Source organism: Mustela nigripes, chromosome 4 (genome assembly GCF_022355385.1).
Source record: "Mustela nigripes isolate SB6536 chromosome 4, MUSNIG.SB6536, whole genome shotgun sequence".
NCBI classification, from domain to species: Eukaryota; Metazoa; Chordata; class Mammalia; order Carnivora; family Mustelidae; genus Mustela; species Mustela nigripes.
The window spans coordinates 71,168,977-71,192,993 of NC_081560.1; the positions used below are offsets into that span (position 1 = coordinate 71,168,977).

General features: G+C 38.2%; 1 protein-coding gene across 2 annotated transcripts in view; it reads right to left on the minus strand.

Annotated features, from left to right (window-relative positions):
* Positions 1-10,281: 10,281 nt before the first annotated feature.
* ANKIB1 (ankyrin repeat and IBR domain containing 1) overlaps positions 10,282-24,017 on the minus strand; it is a 149,430-nt gene continuing 135,694 nt past the window's right edge. Inside the window, exons 15-20 of one of the 2 annotated variants that reach the window (XM_059396868.1) lie at positions 21,762-21,907; positions 20,572-20,750; positions 19,686-19,737; positions 15,275-15,371; positions 13,806-13,939; positions 10,282-13,458 (exon numbers count right to left, since the gene is read on the minus strand). In XM_059396868.1, the coding sequence (XP_059252851.1) occupies positions 12,715-13,458; positions 13,806-13,939; positions 15,275-15,371; positions 19,686-19,737; positions 20,572-20,750; positions 21,762-21,907 (1,352 nt within the window). In that variant the 3' untranslated portion in view covers positions 10,282-12,714. Of the gene's footprint in view, positions 13,459-13,805; positions 13,940-15,274; positions 15,390-19,685; positions 19,738-20,571; positions 20,751-21,761; positions 21,908-24,017 lie in introns of both variants that reach the window. The other variant, XM_059396866.1, reaches the window with a different exon arrangement.

The window sequence follows — 24,017 nt, forward strand, 5'->3', positions numbered from 1 at the left end:
CAGAAATCTGTATTTACCCCTTCTCTTTTCTTGGACATTCTGTGGACATTCTTGAATATTATGACATGACTTTTTTTTTTTTTTTCCAAGAGTGAGATAAACTGAAGAGTTCTACCTTTTCCCTAAGTCCCAGGGTCAGACTGGAGAGAATAATAGCAGCCATGTAGTAGGGGGTAGAGAGAATTAACAGTTAATTGTCCCTGTCCCACCTCTATTTGTGGGCTTATCTCAGCAACCACCTCCCCTGATTGTCTGGAACTACTAAGAAAATTATTTTAATTATGATAAAATACAAATAACAAAATTTACCATCTTAACTACTTTTAAGTGTACAGCTCAGTAGTGTTAAGTACTTTCACAGTATTGTACAACCAATCTCCAAAATGTTTCCATCTTGCAAAACTGAAACTCCATACCCACTGATCAATAAGAAGTTTTAATATTTTCCATGACTTATTTATACATACCTTACATAACTGGTTTGATTATGCTCCTGAAGGTCATAGATTAGACAGATCTTTATATTCCTCTTGGAGTCTCACACCTTGTTGGTATGAGATGCTCGATGAGAAAATTTTCACCGGGATACAAAAGTTCACACTTTCAAATCCATCCAGAGGAAATTTGGCTACATCCTTGCCTCACCTGTTTGTAATCCAGGTGTCGGTCAAGCCAGTCTCTGGTGCTTACCCCAGCAGAAAGTCACACCTGCAGGATGAACAAAGGCAGGGAGCAGGCCCACCCTTGGTGTGCTTCAGGTGGTTCAGGGAGGGAGTCCAAGAGGAGAGATTTATGTTATGTCAGGTGAGGGAGGACCTCAACTTTTAGACTCAGGATTTTGGACCTTCATCTTGTAGGCCTAAGATTTTGATTGCAGTATCATGGTGAAGGCACTGCTATAGAAGAATGTCTGGCCATTGCAGGTGGGTTATGGCAGAGAAGGAAGGGTTAGAGAGGAAGTCTGTATCAGAGCTAATGCAGAGGCATACACTGAAGGCACTAAAGGACAGACCTAGGATGATAAATGGGATAGAATGAGTCAATCATATGTGATTGTGATAATGGACAAAAAAGGGTGTTGGAAGTTGATGTCTGATTGGATGACTCTTCAGGGCAGGGGAGAAATAGGGCAGTCCCAGATTTCACTGGGGGTAATTGTCATTTACTAAAATAAAGCCATCTTAGGAAAGAGGGAAATGGCTTGGGGGGTTGTGATGTGAGAAAAGGTTTAGATATTTTGACTATGTGGGAACAGGAAATGTGAATCTGGCAGAGTTCAAGGGCTGAAGCTTGGGGCTAGAGGTAATTGGGGCCCATCGCAGGTGAGAAATGAGGCCGGGAGGACAGATGAAACAGTCAGGAATGACATACATAGGGGAGTCCAAAGACCAGATTCCAGAAATGTCAGTAATTAGTAGACTGAAGGAAGAAAAAGAATATTGGGTAACGAAAACAACAGTGAAAGCGTAACGTTACAGAGGCTGGGCAGAGCCTTCCAGGAAGGTATTGGTGAGGTGTTGCTATAATTCACGTAGGGCTGCGAGGTCTCAGAAACCTTGAGAACACACTACACTGTTTCATTAAACCTACACCCAAAGGTCACAATAAAAGCAAGTGCAAGACCAATGGATTTGACAGTGACTGGATCACTGATTTGGAGAGCAGCGAGGACAGAGTGCAGACTTCATGGAGGCAGAAGTTGTGGAAGGAGAGAAATCTGGTTGCTTCACTCCTGGAAGGAGAGAAACAGCAGGGGAAGGCAAAGGTTGTGTGTTTTTTACTTCTTGGTTTTTCACTCCCCAGGATGGGGGGCATTTGGGGCACATTTGAAGGCAGGAGGAAATGAAGGTGCTAGAAATGGAGAAAAATCCTAGTGAGTAGGGATAGAAAGAGGAAGGGCCTCAGACAGGCCCAGGGCTTTTTTTCCAAAACTGGAGAGAGGGATTGGAACATTTACCTGTGGCAGCCTCTTTTGGGACAGAGGAGAGATGTGAAGCAGAGGAGGTAGGATGTGCAGAGCCCACGCTGGGGGGATCAGGACTCTGAGAACAGCAGAGGTTTGCTCTGGCTGCCAGCGGTTCGGCAAGTGGGAGTCAGCCTGAGAGGACTGGGAAAACTCCTTCCTCATTTATCAAAAGTATTAGAGAAAAGAAGGCTGTGAATAAGGCAGATGAGCTTTTCCAAATAGACACAATCAAGAGCAAAGAGTTCTAGTTCAGGAAATTTTCAAACAACAGTGGATTATAGATTATAATTCTGTGATGACTGCAGATCACCATAGTGTAATTCTTTCAGACCATCAGTCTGAAATGGATCAGTCAGCCAGTGGTTTAGATTCAGGCGAGCTTTGTCTGTGTGTCTGTCTTTGATGCTATGGCATCGCAAATTAGACAAACAGAATAAAATGAAATAGAATCAGACCGAAAAATCAAGGCTGTGGGAATAAAAAGCTTACTGTGGAAGGAAGTTTGATTCCTTCCATTGAGGAGGTTAAGTCTTGGTTTTCCAAAGGCCCAAAGTTAATAATAAATTAGGCTAACATGGAATTGAAGTGAACTTGACTGGGCAAAATAATTTGCAAATGCCACCTGTTTTCTGCTGGGGCCAGACATTTGTCTCACAGCTTTTCTAGGATTCCTTTCTAATCTAACCATTGCTTTAGAATGTTTCTGCCATTTCCTTGTCTCCTAAAGGAAAACCAGGAGCCAGCAGGGACAAGTTTTGAGTGAGCTGAACCCTCAAAGTATCATTCTGAAATTCTTAGTGGTGGTGTATGTCTCTCAAATTGCTGCAAGCCAAGTCCCAGACACCCAGAAGACCCTTGCTCATCCTCCCCTGTCCTTTTCCCAAATTGTAGCTAATGGAAGAGATGCAGAAATGAGAGGAGTCTGGAGGTAACAGTGGACTTTAGCTTCAGTTAGAATCCCCAGGGTTTTGCTGAGCCAAATTCCTCTGCCTTATTTCCAGTGATTTTAGGACTCAAAAAGCTACCACCTGTGCAAAGGGAGGTAGGTTCCTGACATGAGATTAACTTGTTACTGCCACAGAAGGTGAGAGATGCCCAGTGTAGGAGAGCTTTGCTGGAGAAAGAAAACAGACGGAGCCTAGATCAGAAACTATACAGTAAACCAATAACAAACACAGAAAAACTTTGAACTGGATCTCGAGCAAAATGAAGATTAAAGGTCATACCATGTAAAGGAATCTTATGGAGATGGGGGTGGGGGGAAGGCAAGCCTGCCTTGGAGAAGGGTCTTATAGGGAAAATATTATCAAGATAGTAAATGCTTCTCCTAATACAAACATTATACACATGGACAGTTCCTTTATACCAGAATTCAGCAAACTAAGGCCCCTAAACCAAATCTAGTCTGTTTCTATAAAGTTTTATTAGAACACAACCACAGCCATTCATTTACTTACTGCCTATGAATGCTTTTGTGCTACAACAAAATGGAATAGCAGCCACAGACACTATGTGGCCTGCAAAGTCTAAAATATTTACCAGCTGGATTTTTACAGAAGTTCACTGACCTATCATTTACATAATTAAAATGTTAAGATCCTCATAGATGATTGACAAGCACAGCATGTTTAAGTAATATTATTGAAGTATAAATTGCTTTGGGAAGTACATTTCTGGTTAACTACCAGATACGTGTAAGTTGAATTTTTGAGAACTCTGCTATGTATAATATATGGATGCAGGGAATGCTTCTATTTTCTCTTACAAATACAACACCTGGCAAGTCTAGGCAATTTTTGGTTTCAAGTTCTACAGAACTGACTCTATAGAAATCATTATAATACTTAATCTAGAAATTACATAGACTAAATTCTGTATTAAGCAATTTATTGCTCTCAGGGAAGACTTTGGAGCCTGAACCCCTTTAGTACCTGGCATGCAAAGAAGAAGGGGCCATTTTCTAGCACCAAAGAATTGTGCAGGGGTAGGATGGGAGAAATTAGATGCCTCTTCCATCTGGTCTCTCTAGAATAGAGAGCTTCGTTTCTAGATTTAACTGAATTTTTAGATCTCAAGTAAGACACCTGAATTTTAAGTCCAACACTATAGTCACACACACCTGACTTTCTGGTAACCTGTTGTTTCAGATTAGGCCTAGCTCCACTATTTTACTAGATTTTCTTACTGTGTTTATAATGTCATTACTTACTGGCAAAGTCTTGATGGGCGTAACCTCTGAAATATGAGCGAGTAGAAAAGGACTTTAAAGTCACTCAGCGAAAAAAATCTCGGAGGACCCTCTAAAGCTCCTGGGTCTGGATACATTAACAAACATTGCCATGTGTGTACCTGCCAGAGGCTTTGATTCAGTGCCCTGGTGAATTAATTCCATAAAAGAAGAAAATTCAGCTGGGAAGCTTGAGGTTTTGCATACGATCCTGGCATCAAGAAGCCTTGCTGTATATAATAGGGACAAGCCAACAGATTTCTTAAGTTGCTGCTGTCCCAGCAACACATCAGGCATTTCCACTGTCTCAGCAACGTTCCTAACCTCACACAGCCTATTGCAAATCTACTCTATGTGCTGTTACATAGTGACTTGATTAAAAGAAATTCTTTTTTAAAAATTTTTTATTTTTATTTTTTTAAAGATTTTATTTATTTATTTGACAGAGAGAAATCACAAGTAGATGGAGAGGCAGGCAGAGAGAGAGGAAGGGAAGCAGGCTCCCTGCTGAGCAGAGAGCCCAATGCGGGACTCGACCCCAAGACCCTGAGATCATGACCTGAGCCGAAGGCAGTGGCTTAACCCACTGAGCCACCCAGGTGCCCCGATTAAAAGAAATTCTAATACAACCATGGCAATCTTTTTACTTCTGCACTTAGTAAGGACTCTAGGCCACACCTCTTGGCATCAGTCTATCTGAGGAGATTAATTTATTCCCAATATTAGAAATTTGTCTTTTGAGAAGAGCCCCCATTTTGAAAACCCATCAGGAGTGGCCTCAAACCCAATAAGGTGCAGCACCTTTGTCCATCAACTTCAGATGTCCTCAGCAGGGTAGTGGACGCTTACAGGGAGAATGCAGAGTTCAGGTTATGCTTTCTATAATGCCCACAAATGTGGGGCTACCTATAATTTACTTTTAACTTCTGTTCTTATATTATCCCAAACAGGTATTCCCTTCTCTAGCTCTAGGCAGGGTTCGATGAGCACATGTATCTATCTAATACAAAAGGGCCTTGGTGAAACTACTCATCTTAAGGGCTAATTGCACAGTTAGGCTCGTTCTTTTTAAAATCAGTATGCCCCTTGGCACTCAGAGGCTCAAAACAACGTCAATGGCCAAAATATCCATGGCACATACTTGACGCAACTGTCAAGAACAAATGTTGGCAGTTAATCATAGTCTTTGAAACAAATCCAGTGCTGAAGATCTCACTGATGGTTCTCAAGTTGCAGCACTACTGACAGCTCATAATGCACTAAGAAAACCCTTTACTGATCTGATTGTTGCTCTAAAGATGCAGTCAGCACACCATAGCCCGCAGGCCAAATTTGGCCTTTGTTTTTTAACTTTTTATTGTGAAATAATTACAGATTCACAGGAAGTTACAAAGAAAATGTAGGAAGGCCCTGTGTACTCATTACCCAGTTTCCCCCAGTGGTTCTTACATAAGGTACAACATCAGAACCAGGAAATTGACATTAGTACAATATGTATGTGCAGTTCCACATTTTATCACACGTGTAGATTCATGTAGACAGTGTAACCAAGATAGACTATTCCATCACCACAAAGACGTCCCTTGTGCAACCCCTTTATAGCCACACCCCCACCCCCACCATCCCTAAGCCCTGATAGCCACTCATTTGTTTGGCATCTCTATTTTGTCATTTCAAAAAATTTACATATGTGGAATCATACAGTAGGTGACATTTTGAGATTGGCTTTCTTCACTTAGCGTAACCCCTTTGAGATCCATCCCACTCGTCACACGTCGTGTCAGTTGCTCATTCCCCTTTCTCAGCTGAGTAGCATTCCACTGCAATGAGAGACCACAGTTCGCCATTCCTCTACCAGAGGACATTGAGTGGATTCCAATTTTTGGTTTCTACAAATAAAGCTGCTATGAATAATTATGTACAGGTTTTTCTGTGGACATGTTTTTCACTTTCCCTCCAGGAGTGCAAGTGCTGGGTCCTATGACAAGTGGACGGTTGGTTCTTAAAAGAAACTACCCAACTCTCCTCCAGGGTGGCTGTGCCTTCACATTCCCACTAGTGGCGCCCAGGTGATCCAGTTTCTCTGCGTGCTTGCCAGCATTTGGTGTTGCTGCTATTTCTTTTAGCCTGTTTTATAGGCACGTAGCATGTCTTACTGTGATTTTAAATTCGTATTTCCTGGTGGATAGTGACGTTGAATTTTTCACGTGCTCCTTTGTTAGTCACATTATCTTCTTCGGGAAAATGTCTCTTCATGTTTTTGTCCATTTTAGACTGGATTGTCTTTGTACCGTCGAATTTTGAGGGTTCTTTATATATTCTAGATTCGTGGTTTGCAAATCTTCTGTCTGGAGCTTTTCGCCTTTGCAAGGCTCTTTTGCAAAGTGCTAAATTTTGATGAAGTCCAATTTATCAATGTTTTCTTTTATGGATCATGCTTTTGGTATCAAGCGGTAGAATTCTTTGCTTAATCTGGATCATGAAGATTTTCTACTACGTTTTTTACTTCCTGAAAGTTTTATATTTACATTTAAATTTGTGATCCATTTTACATTTTATGTAGTGTGAGGTTTAGGTAGTCATTCATGTTTTTGCCCATTTTAAAACCAATTATTCCAGCATCATTTGTTGAAAAAACTATCCTTCATTTATTTTTTGTACCTTTGTCAAAATCAATTGATGACACCTGTGTGGGGCTGATTTTGTATCTCCATCTTCTGTAGATCTATGTGTCTATCCTTCCACCAGTATCAGTCTTGACTACTGTAGTCTTGAAAATGAGAACAATTCTTCCCACTTAATTTTTCTTTTTCAAAATAGTTTTTAGCTATTTTAGTTCCTTTGCCTTTCCATATAAGTTTTAGAATTGTATTCTCTATAGCTTACAAGAAAATTTTGCTGGGACTTGGTAGAAATTGCTGCCAAGCAATTGAATGGAGCGCAGGCATTCTGTCAACTGAGACCTCAACTCCCCCAACTAAGCCAGTGACCTTGCTTCAAGTTGGGCTCAAAATATCTCCTGAAGGGGTAGCTTCTAATTTTTTTTTCATGTAAATTGAGATACTTACTGCTGTGGTCAGGCTAGCTGCACTCTCAAATATACCTCTTCTAACATCATTTCTATTTGACTTGCAATGCCTGCTGGGCCCAGGTTAACAGTTTCTAAGTACAGTTGACTCACTCCAAATTGGAGATGTCCTATCAGTGAGTCACAAGGCCTCCATGGGTCAGGCATTCAGTTTCAACGAGAGTCTAGGAGCCAGTTAATAGTGAAATTTCTACAAAATGGGTGTGCTTGGTGCCTGCTTCAGACAGGTGGCAATGTTGTGCTGGGAAATGGCCCAAGTACTTTAACCAAAGGAGTGTGTTCTCTTTCTTCTCCTGGGTTCTTTATTGTTTCCGCTGGACCACAGGAGAGGAGAGGACAAGGAGGCTAATTGGAGAGTGATTTACATGACCCACTGTCACTTCTCTACATATGACAATCCTTGAATGGGAGAAATCCCATGAAAATTATGAGATGGGTACTTCCGGGCATGTAACACATCAGTTCCAATAGACATTCAGATTTGGAAGCTGTGATATTACACTAAGTCATCCACAGGGCCCCACTCACAAGGGAAGCCCACCTTCTCTGCTGCGGAGCTCGTCCTTTCCCAGCTGAGGAGTATATAATGTGTGAGTCCGGAGCTACAGCAGGTGGCATATGGGACCCAGGTCCTGTTATCCCCTAACCAAGAAGGAGGGGAAACCTGAGGAGGTGGGGGGACGCTAGCCTGTTCCATGGCAGGGGTGATGCCCGTCAACATCCAGAGAGAACCAGGGCCCAGGGGCTTCTTTCTTCTCCACCCCCACCCAGCACCTCTGTCACTCCAGCACTTACACCTTGTCATCATTGCCAGCTATGAGGGCCACCTGCCCTGCGTGCACTTTCGCATGTGAACAGTGCCACGATTGCTTGCAGCCCAACCAAATGCACTTTTAAACTTTTGGTCCATCCAAAGCTCTCAATCAAAAAGCAAGGTTCTTATCACTGATACCATTTATTTTCTGTTTGGGGATCCTTGACTCTGGAACTATATCTGCCTTTCAGATAGTCACAGGAACTGCTGATTCCTTGTCATGAAAATATTCCTTCCTCTGCCTGCCTGCAAGAGTCACCAACCACTAAGGCACCATTTGGCCAGCTTGTTTCAGTCCTTGCTTTTTGGCAAAGCCTTTAAACATTGGCTCAACTTCCGTTCAGTAATAAGCAGGACAGTGGGAATCCTTCCTCTCCGCATTAACCCTCATCTGTCACTTCGAGAGAGCATTCACTACCACTTCCAGGGAGTCTTATATTCCCAAATCTGACCCATGGTTCCTTCCAGAAAAATCACGTCTCTGTCAGCATTCCATCTCCATTGCCAAAACTGTCAGGCCTGGGATTTGATTTTACCCTATCAGTAAGAACCCGTAAGTAAGCTGGCCTGTCATAGCATCATAGATGTGGACAGAAGACAAGACTCTTGGGTCAGAGGCCAAGGATCTTATTTAGCACTCATGACACAGCCTGCAGAATGAACATCGGCATGTTTGTGGCAGTTCCCCTTGTCCCTAGTTCCAATGGGTCCAGATGGATGCCAAGCATGCAACTGAGAAACACCGACGGTGAGGAATCTACTGCTTTTACAGCATACCTGCTCCCTGTCCTCAAGGTTACTAACTACATAAATCCTGAAAAATACCCAGGCAAAACGGCTGTCAGGCCTTGCAGTCTTGGGACACCCAGCAAAGTGTGTGGGCGCAGAAGAGGTGCAAGAGAACTAGACTGTCTTGTCTGACAATTAGCCTTTCCTATATTGTGTCCTTCCTCCTTTCATGTATGTATCTCTCATGCTCTCTGTAAACTGATGCCTTGTGCACTTTAGGCCCTTGTGCAATAGCTGGCTACAAAATGACATACAGCTCAATCTAGAATATCTTTATGCTACAGTTTCAAAGACTGAAGGATAAGCCCTTCAAAAGTTTGCCCACAACTCACAGTTTGTCAGCCACCTGTCAGTCCTAAGTGGAACAGAGAGCTAAAGAGAATTTTTCTGGTTCATCTTTCTTTAATAACCACGATGACTGCCCCTTCCTAAAATAATGATGGTCACTCAGTAGTCTAGAAAGAGACACTTCTATTTTTCTAGAAAGAAACCTACCTATTGTGGTGAGAGGGTGATGGGTGACAAGGCAGTAACATATTGTTGCTAAGAAGAAGACCCAGTGATTATCCTGATGGCCCAATGCTGAGATAATACCATTCAGCTCCAGTGCAGAGCACATGACAATTTTTTTTTCCCTAGAGAGTTTTTATTTTAGCCTTAAGAAATACTCCCCAAATCTGTTATTTAGATTCCAAGATTCTACTCTTCAGAGATACACTAACTATAACTTTTAAGATTACAAGCAAACTTCCGTTAAGTCTCAGGTTTTAATTCATGACAGGTAAACAACAATATCTGAGGACTAAATGGAGAACAAAAATGAGATCAGTTGCTGCAGTAAACAACATCTGAAGAATAATTCAGCAGATGGACATTCGTGGTTAAGTTTCAGATCCACAGAATGAAAAGCATAAATACAACGACATGACTAAGTGGTTATCACCGGCAGACTCCGTGAAACCTGAAGGTCAGATGCACAGGGCTGTTTTGGTAACTCAGAAGGGACAGAATAATAAAATGGTGGTGCTTCTATGCATATGGCATACAAAATTCTTCCTGTTCTATTCACAAAATACCTTAAAATTCTATCTTTTTCTGTGTTTCTATTGGGAGAGTTCAAGGAAAAATCATAACACTTTTCTCCTGAAAGCTGCAGTGATGCAAATAAAAGGAGTGCTGAAGTCACAACGTTTTAACACATTGTCATGCAGTGTTCTGGAGTTTATCTTTGGGGTATAAAATACTCAGGAAGAGGGCGGGGGTAAAAAAATATTAGGCACTAATCAATTACATTTAAGAACCAAATTAATCCCATTTATTGGAGGGAATTTAATTTGAAGAAAATCAGCTTCCTGACTTGGTTAAAACAAAGTCTATAATGTAATGAGACAAAAGTGAAGTGGTTTAAGTAATAAATGTTTAATCAAAGAATTTTACATATTATTAACAGCATTCATTTGGCCAAACATCTACACGTTTGTAGAATCCTACTGTATATAAAGTGGGAATGTATCAAGTATAGACTATGAAAGTGCAAATAACAAGTCAAGGTTAGAGTATTTTTTTTTAACATTATAAAATTAACTTGTTTACAAAATAGGCTTTGCCAAACTTTATTTCTGAATTGTAAAGTCAATGACTGTGTTGTTTTTAAAATATGTACCAAGGAAATACAAATTGAATAATGATCATTTTTCATGCTCAGGAGATAATAGCACAGAAACGAAGGGTGCTGCACAAGGTGCAAGGAGCTGGAACCCATCACATACACTGTCTCCACAGGTCTCCACACAGACCACTCTTTCTCACCTTATTGCAGCTTTGCAAGACGTCTTGATGTGATACAAAGACTCTTCCTATTGAAAAATTACAACTTGGTCTAAAAACTGATTGGTGTCGATTATATTTAATCCAAAATAAATTTGTAAAAAAATCCTTTAATGGACTGTTTCAGTTTAATATACAGTAATACACTGTAGACAAAGTTAATATTTTCCCCAATAGTTTAATGGGGATTGATATCAATGTTTCTGGTAACTGGGGAAATAAAAGCTAATGTGGACCTTTGATATCCATGGCACAGGAGCAATTCACACATAATTTATTCCAAGGGAACCTGGGGAATATTAAGTATTCTAATATAATGTTCTAGCCATATGAATTCGAAGGACAAGAATTTCAAAAGCAGGTTCTAGAGGAAAAAAATATTAATCAAAAACCGTAATCACAACTCACATGGATATCAATAATAATATAACCTTTTACCCAGCCCAGGACTTGCCTGTACACGCTCAGTACCGAAATTTTGGTATCTGTAGATTTCTGGTAAGAATCTGGCAAAACATTAAATGGAGTGTTGCATATCTATTTTGTCTTATGCTAGTTTTGATAATACATAAGTAAAACAGCCATTCCAACAGTTTACTCTAGTTTTAATTACACACTGTACCATTGTTTCTTAATTACAACTATGACCAGTATTTTCTTCACAGTAAGACACTGATAACTAGGAAGTTAATTTTTTTCAACACTAAACAGTAATCACACAGCAAATGAGTATTGTGCAATAGAACAAACACATCAGCATTTGCTATTAGGCAAACAAACTGTTTGAACATTTAGTTGTTATATTTACTGTAAAGGCAAGGCCATGGGTGGTTTTATGGAGGTCTTTGCAATTCATAGCATAGTTACTTCAGAAGAGACACTGAAATTTGAATTACTCACTTATTTAACTGGCAACTATCCATTTAGTTAGGCAAAGGCACGGTAACATGTTGCGCAGGATGTTTTATTGAATTTTTTAATAATTGTGGGATTTACTATAACTCATGAAAACTCCACGGTTTTTTCTATTTTATAAAACACTTACCATTAAAAGTAATTGCACCCATTAGTAATTAGAATGCACTGTAAAAGTGTGAAAACAAAGAACTATGATTGCACTTCCAATAAAGTGTCTCTTAAAATACAGCACCGCTGTTGCTAATCAACTGTATTTTAATATTAAAATAAACTGTTTTTAACAGCAGCATTAGGTTTAGTTAACTTAAGCTACAGGCTACATTTATTTAAATGCAGTCTCCATGGCAACAAAAGCCCATTCAATTCTGGAATATCACTGCTACCAAGTGGCACCTTTAACTCCCGGGAAGGCCGAGACTCCTCTGGAGCCCTCCAGGACACTGCACGCCTACACGCCTTGTTAGTCAGCGCATGAGTCAGTTTGGCACAAGTGGACTGTAATAGACATGACAAGAAATCTTTGATTCATGTGAATATGAAACTACACTGTGGTAGATGTAGCACTAAGGAGAAGCCTTGGATACCTCAGTTCATACTGCTCACACAGAAAGGAAGAAGGTGATGGAAGAGCACAAACAGACCGAGGAACGAATGTTATTAGATCTGTCCAAAATAACTTCTAAAATGAAGAAAACTTTTTTCTTTAAAAGAGGAAAAACCACCCAAGGCTTAGGGAGTAAGCCTTTAATTTAAACGTTCAATTTAAGTATTGCCAACCTTAGGCTAAACAGAGGACTGCACTTTCTCAGAATGTGGAATCTAGCCTACTCATTCCATTTGTGTTTCTCTTACTCTTCTTTTTTGTCAGTACAAAAGGGAAAAGCTATCCCATTAAATACCCAAGAAATTCTCCGTAAGGTTAAAATCAGACATGAAGCTACCGTTCAAGGGAACTCCTTCATATTCAACCTAATGTCAGTGGTTTAAAATGGAGTTGGAATTGAGTTGGTCAAGTCTCTATAAAGCATCCTCCACTAGAATCCCATCTGTACCTTTGACTCATTTAGAGCCCAGAGGTCTGCAGTTCACACTAAATGGACTTGTTCAAGCCAGTCACTGGAGGTTTGAGGTGTTTGACTTGAAACATCTGAACCATCCCCCTTGTTGGCTGCCTCATTACCACTATTGCCAGCTACAGATGTGGCCTCCCCAGCCAGAGTATTTTCTTCCAAAGGATTTGCTTCTTCTATTTGGGTTCCTCTACCTTCACTGACCACAGCATCTTCAAACACTGAATCTTCTTCTGGTGGCAAGAGTTCCATATCCCTTACACCTTCTGACTCATCTTTGACACAGGGAAGCTGAGAATCTGCACTGATTTCTGTAGCTGCTGGAGGAATCAGGGCAATACTCTGAGGGTTCATGTCATGAAACCAAGCCATGATATTGCCAAGGAGATTGTCATTGATGTTGGCGTCCTGGCCAGCTGAGTCGGGGTCACTGGACGAGGGATAGAATTCACTTCTTGCCTCACTGAGAGGGTGTGAACTCAGAGTGTCAGTTGAAAATGGGTCACTTTCTGTTCCTAATCTCATGAGGCTGTCACCAAGTTCCAACAGCTCAGAGCTGCTCAATGCTGCCCGAGGGCTATCTGTGTTCCTGGGGACCGAGTCTAGCCTGGAAGGTAAAGAGGTGCCTATAGCTCCTAAGGATGCCTCATTACTGAGGAGGTCTCTATTTTCCTCATCAATGGCCAGCCCGGATTCTTGCAGTGATAACTGTATTGCAAGAAGTATATTGGGATCATCTTCATCCAAGGAACTCAGAGCCTGAGGTGACAGAAAGTAAAATCACTTTAAAATTTTAAAGGAAAAATGATTTAACTGAATAAGGTTTAGCACCTACTCTTTTCCCAAAGATAATAAATATTACCTTTATTTATACACAATTATTGTGTTATCTACTCAAATCTTAATTTTGTCCTTGACCACACTAAAGAGAAAAAAGAATCCTTAAGAAAACTCTGAAATTTAAGAATCTTCCCCAGTATCACATCTCTGAAACAAAGGTTTTAGAATGAAAAGAAGAAAAAGAAAAGCAATAAAAGTAAAAATAGGAAGCCATCTAAACAGAGTAAGAGCATAAACAGGGGCAACGAGCTGCCCAGGAAGGCTACCTGAAGAGAGTCTTGGTTTTCAGAGCGACTGGCAGGGGTGTAGTCGCGTAGGGAAGAGCTGTGCAGCACGCTCATAGACGCGGAGCTCACCACCGAGGCACCAGGCCTGCGGCCACTGCCACCATCCGGGATGTCTGTTTCAAAGCAAGTGGAGCCAGAGACAATTTAGTCATACAAAATTTCACTCATCTTTTCTTTTTTTCGGCCGACAATTTCTCTTTTGGTGCTGTCAAAAACCCGTGTTCACTTAATCTTTCAGTGATTTCTCTTCCATATTTGTCTCATCAAATATATATAATACTGGGGCATCTGGATGGCTCAGTCAGTAAGGCATCTGACTTTTGATCTCAGCTCAGGTCTTGATCTCAGGGTTGTGAGTTCAAGTCCCACACTGGGCTCCAAAAAGGGGTGCTAACTGGCACCCCTTTTTCCTTATTTAGAAAAAAATTACATGTGTAATTATACATATATGTAATTTTCCTGTTTATGTATATATATATACACACACACATATATATATAATATTACTACTTCAAACACGATTGTTCTTTATATTTTTGTTTGCACTATATATGGTTCTATTAATAAATAATGCAAGTGCTACCACCCATTCCTCTTTTTTTCCTTAAGCAATAACAAACAAAACTAAGGAATTTTGGCATTACAATAGCCTGAAGAACAAATCTTTAGGCTCACTGATGCTGATATATTAAAGATGATCTACTGACATGATAGTCTGAAGATTTTCCATTAACAAACATTTAAGAGTTGATAATTAAAAATCATATATCTCTAATACCAGAAATCCTCTTTTATTTTTATTTTTTCAAGATTTTACTTATTTATTTGACAGACAGATATCACAAGCAGGCAGAGAGGCAGGCAGAGAGAGGGGAAAGCAGGCTCCCTGCTGAGCAGAGAGCCCAGTGCGATGTGGGGCTCAATCCCAGGACCTTGAGCTGAAGGCAGAGGCTCAACCCACTGAGTCACCAATCTTCTCTCTTTTAAAGAATGTTTAGGGGGGACTGAGGCTAGGAGAAAAATATTCCATGAACACAGTAACAGTAATCAAGAGCTACAATTTATTTTGTGCTCACTAGGTGCTACCAGTGTGTAAGGCTTTTACATTCATTCTCTCATTTACTGCTCACAGGGAGCCCACGAGCCCACAAAGTGGCACTATTATTATTGCTTCTTTGGAATGAGGAGACTGAAGCTTGGAGATGTTAAGTGAACCTGACTAAAGTTTCACACTGACACACAGCAGGGAAGGGGTCACGTATCCACGTCTAGCTGACTCCCACAGCCCAAGTTCTTGATCTCCCTGGATTCTGTGTCGTGTGACATGTGAAGCATCTGCATATTGAGTGTATATCTGAACTACAAACTGTAAACATTTAGATTAGCCAGTTTTTAGAACGAATTCAGGAGAACCAAGAGACTAAAACACAGCCAGCTCAAGAGCTTACCTAAAGTGCTCTCACTCGGCTCCTCAGGGTCCGGAGGGCTACTGAGCAGACTGTGCACATCTCCTCGACGGCGCTGCTGTCTGTGCCTCCTCCGGTACTGAAATTCAGCATATTCCTGCATAAACCAAAGGTTATAAAATACAGGAGAGCATGCAATTTTTCTAATGCAAATAAAACAAACAATACACTTTTTTCCAGGAAAAAAATGTGTGATTTTATATACATATTATAAAATCACTTCGCTTTGACTAAAGAAACTTCAGGTTTTGCCATGCCAATGAAAAATAAAAGATAAAATGGAAAAAGAAAAAAATTCAAATAGTCACTACGACTGCCTGGATAACTTGGGAATACTTGCAAGCTCCAATGCTAGGTCATAACTAAGCCTTAATTCACGTGCTTGGGTCTTGTTACCTAATATGATGAGAACTATAATGATTTAACTAATTTAAGTTAGGATCTTTACTAAGATAAGGTAGGCTCTTGGAGGTTTGGTTTTTAAAAAGTGACTGTGACATGTGCAATAAAAAAAAAAAGACAACGAAGAGCATACACTGTCAAGTACTTGTCAGACTATTAGATTTTGTATTCTTTGGGACAACTACATACCATACTCAAAAGTTAAATGAAAAATTAAATTAAGTTAAATGAAAGTTAAGTTAAATGAAAAATGTAAAGTTAGCTTTAAAGCTAAGATGTTACTTGGCTTCCTTCCTTTATTAACTAATACATGGGGTTATCTATGACATGGGCAGGAGGAAGTGTTTTCTGTATAGCATATGGGAAGAATACAGGTTTTGGCAAGGCAGAACCTGTGCAACCTGCTATTTCTTGGGTACAAACATACTTTTCCACATTTTAGTGACAGAAAATTCTAGGAGAGAGGCCAGTTCTTGTGCATGACACCAGCATGAATAGGCTAATTTTGAGAATGACTGTAGAATTTTTCAGTGATAAACGTTAAGATACTCAGGTTTATGATCATCCTGCTGACCCTGGGATATTAGATATGCTTATATTGTGAAAAAACCACAATAAATGAAGGGAAGTTTTACATCACAAATAAAGTTTTCACATCATACCATTCAAGTCAAATTTATTTAAACTCCGTCTGTGTAAACAATAGGAAGTGGGAAGCATCGTACCAGGTTAGAAACCAAGAAAGACAATACAAGTCCTCAGGGGGATTATTTAGATTCTTCAAGCTGTGGTATGATTTCCTCTTTTTCTGGAGGTCCATGATCCCAAACTGGATGGTGTTTATTTATTTATTTAATTAAAGATTTTAATTATTTACTTTAGAGAGAGGATGTGAGCAGGGAGGAATGGAGGGGTAGGGAGAGGGAGAGAGAATCTCAAGCAGACTCCATGTTGAGTGTAAGTCTAACTTGGGGCTCAATGTCACCACCCCAAGATCATTACCTGAGTGGAAACCAAGAGTCAGACGCTTGATGCTTAACTGACTGAGTCACCCAGACGCCTCTCAAGGTTTATATTTAAGGAGAATTTGTTTACTTTGTACACTTGATGGTGGTACAAAAAGTTATTCTGAATTAAAGGAACTATTACTGACCACAGAATATACATATTCCCAATTTAAGAAAATTAAAATTTTGTTTAAAAACAACTATAAAGGAAACTTGATTTATTTATAATTATTCTGACAGAAAACTCAATAGCATTCTCTCATGATGCAACAGGCTTAAAAATTTGATCTCATAAAATTAAATTTATCTGAAAATTCCTAAGAATTCCTAGATTTTTAAAAAAAGATTTATTTATTTATTTGAGAGAGAGAGAGAAATGCGTGCATGAGGGGGAAGCATAGAGGGAGAGGGAGAGTCCAAGAAGACTCCCTGCTGAGTGCACAGCCCCATGTGGGGTTCTATCCTACAACCCTGAGATGATGACCTGAGCCAAAACCAAGAGTGGGATGCTCACCTGATCACACCAGGTGCCCCAGAATTCTAGATTTTTAAGAAAATATTTGAAAAGGCTTTAGCTGGTATACTCCGAATGGTTCGAGAGTACTAAGGTTACAGAGAATTTTAAGAAATCTTGAGATTTATAGGGGAAAAAGCTGCCAGGAGATTTTTGCTGAGTACCAAATCTGTCAGTGACTTAAAGAGACGCTTTAATACTTCCAGAACTTTCACGAAGTATTTAGCATCACCTGCATTTTAAAGAGGAGGAATTTAAGGAAGAACACAGCCTAAATTTTGATAAGTTACAAAGCTCAACCTTGAGCTTGGGTGTCCCTCGGCCTTGAACACCGTGCTCTTTCCTCTGGGCTCCACGGCCTTTAAAGTAGTACAAAATAATTATGATTGTCACTGACTCATTCAATTCAATTAAAAAAGGAGTAAGATGGTATTAACTTTACTGAAAAAAGAAGCCTATTGGAGTTTGGTAACATTATTATTTTTCTCTGCAGAGTATATATGAAGGCAAAGAGCTAATTTTTCAAGATACTATTTTGGCAGTTACTTGATAGTCACACGCATGCAGATCTTTAGTTTCACGCTATATGGTAATGCTTTAGACTTCCAAAAAGATTTACATAAAAGCTTGGTGTATCCGTGTGCCCAAGATTTTAAAGAAGAGAAAAATAATAGTTAAAAATAAGTAGTTAAATAATTCTTATAAAACTTATTAACACATAAAAAATAAATTTAAGGAAAAAAGTTACTTATACTTTCACAATTCTCAATCTCTGGAGAACAAGAGCTCAATATTTTTATTCATAAATATTCACATGCGAGGTGGCAAGCTTTTTTTTTTTTTTTTTTTTAACAAAATGAATCTGTGTCAGTCACATTAGGAGGCCTTCAATATTCAAGGACAAATATTTAGGATTCCTAAAGTTACTATCAGAGCTAGGAGCTGCAAGATGATGCATACATGACTATGAATACACTGGTAAAGGTTTTATTTTTGCTCAAATGTAGCTAAACCGTGTTTATACCTTGAAATACTGAAATCTTTAGTACTCATTTTTGATAATTGAAGCTTGTTTATTCACGCTTTTAGGTAGAATTTTCCATATTATCCTCAAAGCTGTAATTATACCAGAATAATAAGCATAGGATCAAGTAAAGAAAAGGTTCATAATTTTTTTTACAATAGAAATTTCATTAATATATTGAATTCTCTTTGCAATTTAAGAGAATTTAAAATTTTCAAAAGCACAAATGGTTTTCTAAAAGTCAGTATTTTCTTGAATATATCTACCAATACAAAAAAGGCCACAAGGTGATTGCAAGTATCCTCAGCAGCTGAAAAGAGAAAGTATCTGATTTAAATAAGCCACAGTCATTTCTGGGTCATAATTAATTTCATTCTCTTTCAGTTGAGATAAAAAATGGACTGTAAATGACAAAGGTTTCACTGTTTGTCCTGCTCCCTTCCAAGCACTAAGTTAAAAGGTTATTATAACATAAACATTAGATATATACTACTGTTTTAGAAGGAGAGACAGAAATAGAACTGCTAAAACCATTTACAATCTGACTCCCCAGTGACAGTGGCAATTTAAATCTCAGAAAACAGCAATGTGATTAAGATTTTCACTCTATCTTATTTTTATTTGTGGTAACTGCTATTTGCAGTACTCCAAACAGTTAATACTGTTTGTATTTTAAAATCTATCAATAACAACAACCAAAAAAACCCAAGAGGGTGAAAACCTTAAAGAGAAAGAGAACTAAGTGAAGCATTTCTTTCTGCATCAACATTATTAATATCAATTTCCACCTTAGAAACTGATTATAAATCAATTCAATCACACTGTTGTAGTAACTTTAAAAAAACAGACTGTGTAGGTTCTTTATAGATCCAGACTGAAATAATATTACAACAAATATATAATACATTTCTTTCTTTTTTTTTTTTTCCCCAAGATTTTTATTTATTTGACAGAGAGATCACGAGTAGGCAGAGAAGCAGTCAGAGAGAAAGGGAAACAGGCTCCCCACCGAGCAGAGAGCCCGATGGGGGGGCTTGATCTCAGGACCCTGAGATCATGACCCAAGCCTAAGGCAAAGGCTTAAGCCTCTGAGACATCCAGGTGCCCCATATAATACATTTCTGATAAATAAAATTTGTATCTCATTAACCAATTTGAAGTGATGTTTCAAAATATATGCTGTAAGTTGGCCTTAATTATGACTGCTCAGTAATTAAAAATAATAAGGGGGAAGCATTTAATAATGTGATGATAGTTCAATACTACAAATAACTAAATGTAGATTCTGCTGAGGCATTTTTATTTAACACAAAAGACAAAAACCACTACTGACAATCTCAGTAGGATTTAGAATAGATAAGGGTGGAAATGCAAGCAGGATTTCATGAAGGAAAAATATAATTAATAAAACAAAACAAAACCCCTGTCCCCCCACAAAGCAATTACCTCAGGTGATGCAAATCCTAAATATTCCCAATCCCATGTTCCACCAGCAAAGCTACAAAGAAATCAGACATACCATTTGATTTATTATCATCACTACAAAGTACAATCAGACCCTTATCCACTGAACATTACTTTTAAGTCCTCTGCTTGGAACGTGCTTAACCAAAGTAGATCAACTACTGAATATAATTAAAATGATATTTTAATTCTTTCAAGTTCTAAATTGCTTTAGGTTTGTGTAAAATGGTAGAAAAATAAAAATAATCATGCTATAACAATATTTTATGATTCCTTCTATTTTTAAGTGTTTATGTAATAAAAATAAGGTCAAAGGAATTTCTAAGGCCTATAATTATTATGAATAAGAAAATAGGCTTCAATTTATAATGGCAGTAGTAGTGTAAGAATCTGAAATAAATAACCAAAACTAACTGTTCTTTAATGGATGAATATGAATCAATTAAATGACTATTAATATCAGATTTCTAATTTTTTCATAACCTCTTACATAAAAATATAAGACCATAACAAGTTGGCAAGGCTTCCAAATTTGACATTATAAGATGCTTATGACTATCAGATCACTATATATATTAAATATTTGAACTGATGCATTAGAGTACTTTGAATTATGAGTTTACCTGAAGTGTGAAATTAACCTAGCCTAATGTATTCCAAGAAACTACAGAAAGACAAACAAAATATAAGACAGACACAAATAGTATTGCGGGGAAATCCCCCAAAAGAAGTTAACATGCTTTTATTAGCTCTTTGTACTTTAGGTGTAAGTAATTTCCAGGAATATGAACCCTAGTTAGATAAAAATTAACCTGGTGAAATTTGTGGCCGGAGCTAGGATGATTTCCATAGCATGCATCCTTTTTACCTGCGCCTCGGAGCTTCTGGTGAGTCTGCAGGAGCAACTCCCCGAGCTACAGATGCCAGGAATTCTTGTCTCTTCTGCTGTACAAGGCACGCTGCCTTGATGATTTTGTGGCGGGGTGTGCGAAGGTAAGGCCTATTGACTTTTTGGGCAAGGTCTTCGGTGACCATTTCTAGGTCTGTCTATGGTAAGAAGAGAGAGAGGAAAAAAGAAGGATTTTAGGCTGAGTAGGTTAGTCAATAGCAAATCCATTGCCTACCTGGTTTCTCACATAAATCTTACTCTTTTAAAGTCATAAAGTAATCCAAATTATAAAATAACTTACTGCTTAGTATATATGTCTATTTTGCACATTTCAGGAAAATAAATTCAAAAGGCATTTATAGCAACATAGTTGGTAAAGATTACAAATAAACAGTGAGTATGCCAGATGTCTACAGGGAATTTATTATTTGTCTATGTGAAAATAAAAAAGAGTAAATTTCAAGGCATTGTACATGCAAATACATGATTGTGTAGTGCAGACCACATGGAAATGCTAAAGGAATTTGAGCCAAGGCAAAATCTCCGTGATCTGGGGTTAGATGTGAAAGGCTTCACCGTGAAAATTAATATTGAGCATTTTTTTTTAAGAAATGTAGGATATAACTTACTAGAGGACAGTTCAAAGGGGTGACATGAAAATTGTGGTAAGGGAAGAAAGTTTGGTGGATTAAAAAAAAAAAATGTACAATGAAGTTGTTTAGCTATAGTGATGTCAGTTGGCTTAGGTGTTTTTGTTTTTTAAATACTGTAACTTTTTCAGTTGTACTTTTAAAATAAACCGGTAAATAGCAACTTTCCCATCTAGCACGCAATGTGATTTGTTTCATCTTTGAAGACAAAATTTCTAATTATATACTAAGAATTAGGCTAGATTTCAACATCAGCCAGTTTAAAACAAACAAATGTGTTAGAAAATGTCTGCATAGCTCAGAACTCACTCATATCTGTAGTGGCAAATTTAAATACAAAAACATTTCAGTTTATTACTGGTAATTTTTCCTTTATTTAAAAACCATCCTAAAAACAAAAACAAAATTGTTTTCTAGTCACAGCCAAAATAGATAAAACTTAATTAAGTCACCGAAAAAGGAAAAAATCCATTTTCTATAATAATTGCATTTAAATTTAATTTTAAAAAGATATCTTACTTGCATGAGTTCAAAAATTTCTTTCTTTGTGCTTTTAGGTTCTAAGAAAAATCCATATGGATAAGAACACTTGAGAATGCGTCGAGTTTTTAAGAGCACATGAACTGCATCTTCAATGAAAGTGGTATCTGGACAGCCTCCTTCAGCTATAAAGCAAATCAGGCACAGTGAAAAAAAACTGTTTTGCAAATATGCTGTTATAAATTAATTAAACGACTGAGATTTCTTAAAAAAAAAAACAAAACAAGACAACAAAGGATCTCTGTGAAGAAGTTGTTTGAAGTAACTGTATGATAGTAATTATCTGAACCACACTAAACACCAACACAAAACACTCATGTGTGGCTTGTCAGCATTTACAAATGAAGCACACATTGCAGTTGCCCAGGAGCACTGATGGCAATCATGAAGGAATGCATCCACTGATTCTGGATTCTGTTCACCCTGTTGGTTAAACAAATCTAGCTTTAGGCCAACTGTTTTTTACTATGTTTTCCAGGTTATCTCTAGTGAAACTTTGTTGATTAAAAATTAAAACAAACAGGGGCTCCTAGCTGGCTCAGTAGGAAGAGCAAGTGACTCTTGATCTTGGGGTTATGAGTTTGAGCCCCATGTTCGGTAGAGAGAAAACTAAAAAAAAAACCCCAAAACCAAAAAACAAAACACTTAAAAAAAAAAAAAAAGAATTAAAACAAATGCCCTGCTGAGTTTGCAAAAAAAAAAAATAAAATAATAAAATAAAAAAATAAAAAACTCCCTCCTAATTATAATTATGCTTCTGTAAAAACACTGTAAGAAAAAAGATACAACATTCTGGGGGAACAACTGGATAACTAATGCTAGTAAATATATCAAGAAGAGAAAGAAAGGGGAAGAAGACTGAGGAAGAGGGGAGAAGAAACTGCCTTAACATCTGAGATGGTTCCTTCTCCAAGTATCATTATAACATTCTAACTTTCTCCTTAACTGCAAATAAATGGAAACTAAGGAGTAGAATGTAGATTCATAAATACTTTTGAAAGTAAGATTATTCTGCAGGCTTGTGGAAAGAAATTACATGTGCATGTACACACACTGATGTATAGACCATCCCAAAATATCCACCCTAGCAGAGGGATCTGATCTAAGAGGATATAAAAAAAGAAAAACAAAACAAAACACCAACCACACCTCACTATGACATGTGCGAGAAGTATGTGAAGTTTTGTTTCTTCCTTTCCAATCCTTATAACTTTTCTTTTTCATATTTTATTATGCAGTCTCGAACCTCCAGATGTTTGAAAAGCAGCAGTAATTCACATCTACAGATATTTATAGAATGTTTACTATGTGTCAGGCACTGTTCTAAGTATTAGGGACAACCTAGTGATGTAAGAGACAAAAATCCCTGCTGAAGAACTACACAACCTGTAAGGGTTTTTTCTTTTCCATTTTTACTATGGGATTGCTTCTCGGCCTTTCGGCTATCATCAACTGTACTATCCGTTCTTACCATTTTACTGTGGACAGTACTTCAAGAGTTTGATAATGGCAGTAAAGTGACATCATTCCTAAAGTCTAAAAACTAATATTAACAAGGAGACAAAGCTGCTATCAACACTTTCACCTACTCCAATTTATTTAATTTATGCTTACTATCTTAATTGGGAATTACCCTCATGAAAAGGGTCTTACTTACAAACTGGACCAAATACAATTGCATTTTTACACTGAAAACCTTTTACATATAAACTATGATTATTTTTAAAATTTGACTTTTAAAAACAAACATGTTAGAACCTATACTCTGTGTGATCATTAGGAGATATCATATTTTAATGATGCAACCAATACTCAATTATTCTTTCTGAATTTCTATTTTAGGATCCGTACCAGCCCTATCTCATGTCTTTGCTTTCAGATTCTAATGTTTGTTATTTACTAGTGAGATGATTTCTCCCAAAACTATATTTGACCTCCATTCCGTTAAACAGTCTGCTAAATTTTCTCAAGAATCTTTGGGAATTTAGTCACACTACAACTGGGTGACATGTGAATCTTGCTCTTTTGACTGATCAAGGATGGTTTTTTAGGGCTCACCCACTGTTTCTGACACTGTAGACCATCAGCAGTGGCACAGAGTAAAAAACCATGATGTGTGTTTATCTGCTAATGGTTTAGGCTGCATTAAGAGGAGCATATGAGATAAGCTGGGTAGAAAATCTAATTACAGAGGCCTCAAATGCTAAGCTGCACTCTGGGCTTCAGAGAACTCCA